The sequence below is a fragment of the Octodon degus genome, unplaced genomic scaffold (genome assembly GCF_000260255.1).
Source record: "Octodon degus isolate 3935 unplaced genomic scaffold, OctDeg1.0 scaffold00319, whole genome shotgun sequence".
Taxonomy (NCBI): Eukaryota; Metazoa; Chordata; class Mammalia; order Rodentia; family Octodontidae; genus Octodon; species Octodon degus.
Window position 1 is genome coordinate 525,504 of NW_004524895.1, and position 5,161 is coordinate 530,664.

The window sequence follows — 5,161 nt, forward strand, 5'->3', positions numbered from 1 at the left end:
AATCCCAGCCCTCCCCCTGGTGGAGTTGTTAAGTAGCAATGGAATGGTCACATAGTGAAGATAAGACAAAGGGACTTACTTGGCTGATCCACAGCCTGGACAAACATCTGCCCCATGTCATTTTCAGAGTAAATACAAAACTGGCTAATGAGCCTTGGCTCCAGGATGGTCTGGCAGGAGCACTCTATCTTGTCATGTACTAGTTGGCAGATCCTGATTTCAATTGCTAGGGCTGCAGCTGGGTTTCAACGTAGCTATCCCTGATGGTCTCCAAAAATCACACCACAGTCACAAAACCCAAGAAGAATAAGCCAGTGGAGATCTTCCATGCTTTTCACCTCTACCCAAAGCTTGGGCAAACATATCATCAGGAATGTTTGGCTTTGGGTAATTATGTCATAGATTAAGGAAGGTATCAACAATCCATAGGACAAGTATTCTCAATTGCGCTGAGCCCTACCTTCCCAAAGCAGTCACACAGGTCTTCATCTTTATCCCAGAACAATATGCAGTTAGCAACGCTTTGTACCCCTGTTGAGGATAATTAATTTCAGAATCAGTATTTAGTTGCCTTTGAAAGGCAGCTAGTTTATGGAGCACCCTGGGATATAGATTGCTATTAGTACAATGACCCAATGGTTTAATCTAGGTTGGTCTGAGTGGTGATTCTCAAGCAAAGATCTTGCCAGGTAGGTTCAAAAAGGAAGGGGGCTAGATTATCAGGTTGGTTGGGAAGAATCCTACGTGTGAAATAAAATTTCAGAAAACATGATGAATTTATAAGCATCATAGACATCCTCCTGACCATAGCTATTGTGAATTTTATCAGATACTACATTTATACTACAGTGCAATGTATTTTTTTTTGAGACAGGGTCTTTGTATGTAGTTAAGGCTGGCTTCAAGTTGATGGTTATCTTCCTACCTCAGCCTCCTGAGTTCTAGGATTACAGGCAGGTGCCCCCATACAGTGAGGTCTTTTTGAGACAGGGTCTCACTATGCAGTTCAGGCTGGCCTTGAGCTTACTTTGTAGCCCAGGCTGGTCTTGAACTATCAAGGATCTTCCTGCCTTACCCTCCTTGTTGGGATTACAGGTGTGTGCCACCACGCCTGGCTCCTACAGTGAGATTTCTAACAGCAAGAATGACTTTTAGTTTTAAGTGGTGGGAAAATAAATAAATATAATCTGTTTGTTATCAGGAGAGACTACCATTAAAAAAAAACAAACAGCTCCCATAATATCACTTCTTACACATGTCAAAGGCAAGGAAAAATGGTCAGCTGTCTTATGTGTCCATTTGACTGTGTCTTAATAGAAGAAAAAGAATTCAGGTGCTACCAGGGATAGCATAAGATAAAATAGAAATGGAACTGGTAGGAGTGGCCTCCTGAAGTTCTTAAGTTTCTATATTCAAGGTGAAGATTACCCTACCCACAAAACGATCATTGATGACATCATTTATGATGCCTTTGCCTTTTAGTTGGCACTGCACAGGCACCGCTTGGTTCTTCACCACATCTGTGAAGTGCATTGCCACCAAAGGGGAAGTGTAGTTAACCTGTAGATGAAAGAACAATGAATCTAAGTAGGGGAAGGTGGTGGGAGGGAAGCATTCACTTATTCAGTGTGCTTTGGGGTAACCTCCCTGAAGGGAACTGAGTATATCTCGTGATGCCAAAACGCAAATGGTCAGAGCAACCGGACATACTGGTCCTGCCTAAGGAAAGTGTGAGGGAATTACACATTTTTCTCATAAATCATTGTCAGATGTCTTGATTTTTCCTCTGGGAGAAGCCAATTCTGCTTCAGAGTGATTTGATTTTCTGGGTATCAGACCATGAATCAAACCAGAACTAGCCTCTACCAAATCCCTAAGCTAGAGACGAAGACTTCACTGCCCTAAGGCTTTAAATGGGAGAAACAGGGAAGCATGATTATTTGAGCATGATTAAGCACAGATGGGAGGAGTTTGTCTGCTTCTAGCTCTGTCACTGTGGCTTTGGCAAAGTCACTTCTATTCTATGAACCTCAAATTTCCCACCTTAAAACTGAGGGAAAGTTAGACTTAACTGTATACAAGATTCTTTCAGACAGGAAAAACCATATTGCTGTAATAGGAATTTGTGGAGGAAGCCCTGGGTATGGCCATTAACTATTTATCCATACTGCTTGCTGCTTCCTAATTCTCAGAAATCCTGGGTGGTTCTTCCTTTGTCTCTGAGCCCTTTTTGACATCAAAAAAAGGAAGGATATACAGCTTACGTGAGTCAGTTTGCCATAGTAAGGGTAGTAGCGGAGGTCAAAAGAAGCCGATTCTGGGTAATAATTGATGGATCGGATGTCATTTTCATCACCTCTCTGTAAGCAAAAGCAGGTATTTGTAGGATGCTGGGTCATAAAGTAGGTTGGAGGCTGGACTAAAGGGACTAGTACTCCAGGTGAAATCTCTGTGTGACTCACAATCAAGTGTCTGAGGAAGACCACAAAAGCAGAATGGGACAGAAGTCTGACCTAATCCCTAGAGGAGCATTTCCTTGGTTTTACAGTTCACTGAAGGCTCAGGCTGAGGAGGTGAATGGCACTCTATGGCTCTGCTCTGACTTTTACAGGACCCAGACAGAAAAGTTACAAAGGGCTTGCAGCACCTGGTGCTGCTTTAGAAAGAAGGTTTACCATTCTAGCCCTTCTCCAAAGAATCATACTGGGCCTGACATCCCATCTTACATTCTGGAACTGGGATAGGTATAAGCTAGAACACATTTATTAAATCCAATTTCACAATTTGCACACTGAAAACATGGTTCTACTGGAAGCCAAATCATATACACAGGGTCATAATGCCTGGGCACACAACAGTTGACTCACCACATTCTTGGCGGTGTTTAATTACAATAGTTGGAGTCTAGAGGACAAGCAAGAGGAATTCAGGTAATGCAAATGATTAAACAGGGCTACTCGTATCTCTTCATGTCAGGTAGGGGGCTGTTCATTCTGCCAATGCATTAGGTTTGCCCTAAATAGCACAAAGCTAATATGGGCCAATAGTGTGTCCTGCTAAAGGAATTACTCATTAGGGTCATGTGGTTACTTCTGTTAATTATACTATACTATACTATACTATACTATACTATACTATACTAATACTATAATTGTTCTTGGGATAAACTGAGCTCTCCATAATTGTACTCACTACCTCATTCTGCTTGTTTTGCACAAATAGACAGGAGTTTTGTGAGTATTGTTTGTTTTTAAAAAGGATAGTTGTCAGCAAGGTACAGCTTCCATTTGAGAACTGCAAGGAGAACTTGATACAATTAATAAATTAGTTTAAAGCCTAGGAAGAGGGGGAATTTAGCTCAGTGGTATACAGCATTCACCCAGCATGTGAAAGGATCTTTGTTCAATCCCCAGCACAGAATAATAAAAAAAAAGCTAGTTTAAGGCTGAGTTGGTCTTTATGCTTTATTTATATATTCTTCTAAAAACCAGTGAGATTTATTTTTCATGAATGGCCTGTAGAATCAGTTTCACTACTGGGCAGTCACATTTCATGTGAGTGACTATTTACACAAACACACACAGCACATGTGAATCAAATGAATGTCCTTCCAACTCATTCACCTGGCAAATATTGCCTGAGCTTTCTAAGCTCATCTTCAGTATTGCCATGTCCCACAAGGAACTGACCTTTCTTTCTGTAATGCTGGTATTATACCTTCTGGTTTCAGAGTCATATTCATTTCAGCAACCCAATACCTAGCAACGGATGTGGTATTTATTTAACAAGTGATCAATAAGTCTTTGCTTAGTGAAAGGCACTAGCTAAATAAACGCTACTGTTTGCTGTGTTCTGATCACCATAAATTCTGGAGTTCTGAGCTTGCTTTCTAGTACAGTACTGAGAATGGGAGTGCCTGGCATAGCAGCAAGTTTACGAGACAACAGTCCAGTGCTGGGGAATGCAGTTGACGTCATGGAAAAGGACGGAGTCAATGCCTGTTTAAGAAGCAAATCCAGATGTAGGGCTTTTTGCTACAAAAGAGCTAATTGGTGCCAATGAGATAGGAGTTAATGGTCCTTTTAATTAGCATATTAATGGGGTTCTGTTTATGCTTCCCTTGTAGTTATTTGTTATTACAACACCCAGTGCCACTAGTCATTGCAGCAAAATGTGAAATTCAGTTTTAAAATCAGAGACCAATGACTAATGAAAGCTGTTTGTTTAGTTCAAAGAAACAAGTGATTAGAGATAAAAGCAAAATGTAAACAGAATGCCAGTTAATGACTTGACACATCATTGTTCCCTGCTGTGGCCCCTGGGTGAGGATCAGACTTTGCTTTTCACAGGTATACATCATACACACACACACACACAAACACACACACACACACACACACACACATGAATTGCGTGTGTTTGGGAAACTGAAAACTCTGAAGGCACTAAGAGCAAGTATAGCTATGAAAAAAAGTTGACCACTTCCCTAACTTACACTCCTTGGAAGGAAAGAGCTACCTTTTTACAGGCAGCAGACATAGTAGCAACAATGCTTACTTAAAAGGACATACTGTACCTGAACTTTGCAGGAAACCTTCACGGGATCTCCAAGCTCAGGAAGAAAACCCGCAATCTGGCAAAAGAAAACCAGTATTTCTTTGTAAGTAGATTTGAGAGTAAGACTGAGGAGTTTTTACTCCTCCAACCCTGAGTCATCTTCAGGAGTAAACTTCATCTACTTCACCCTCTCAAAAATGTTACAAACAAGCCAGGCCTGGCAGCACACACCTGCAATCCCAGCTATGAAGGCAGGAGGACTGCAACTTCAAGGTCAGCCTGGGCAACTGCGTGAGAATTTTCTCAGAATAAAATTTAAAATTAATATAAATTTAATTATTAAATTCATTATATATTATAATATATATTATTATGTACATAATAATATAGTATAATCTATTATTATGTATATACTAATATATTATATAATGGATTAATTATATTAATTTAAAATTAATAACACTTAGATGGAATTTTTTTGTTTTGTAAATGTGATAGGTCAGGCACTGTTATTCTCAGCACAGTGCTAGAAAGCTCAGTGTAACAGTGCTTGCCTAGTGCTAGTCTAGCATGATGTAGGCCCATCCCCAGCACCTCCAATAAA

The 5,161-nt window shown here is 40.4% G+C and overlaps 1 protein-coding gene across 1 annotated transcript in view; it reads right to left on the reverse strand.

Moving 5' to 3' along the window:
- Window positions 1-1,070: 1,070 nt before the first annotated feature.
- Atp1b4 (ATPase Na+/K+ transporting family member beta 4) overlaps window positions 1,071-5,161 on the reverse strand; it is an 18,979-nt gene continuing 14,888 nt past the window's right edge. Inside the window, exons 6-8 of the mRNA XM_004647660.2 lie at window positions 4,577-4,633; window positions 2,265-2,360; window positions 1,071-1,560 (exon numbers count right to left, since the gene is read on the reverse strand). Coding sequence (XP_004647717.1) covers window positions 1,399-1,560; window positions 2,265-2,360; window positions 4,577-4,633 — 315 coding nt within the window. The 3' untranslated portion in view covers window positions 1,071-1,398. The remainder of the gene's footprint in view (window positions 1,561-2,264; window positions 2,361-4,576; window positions 4,634-5,161) is intronic.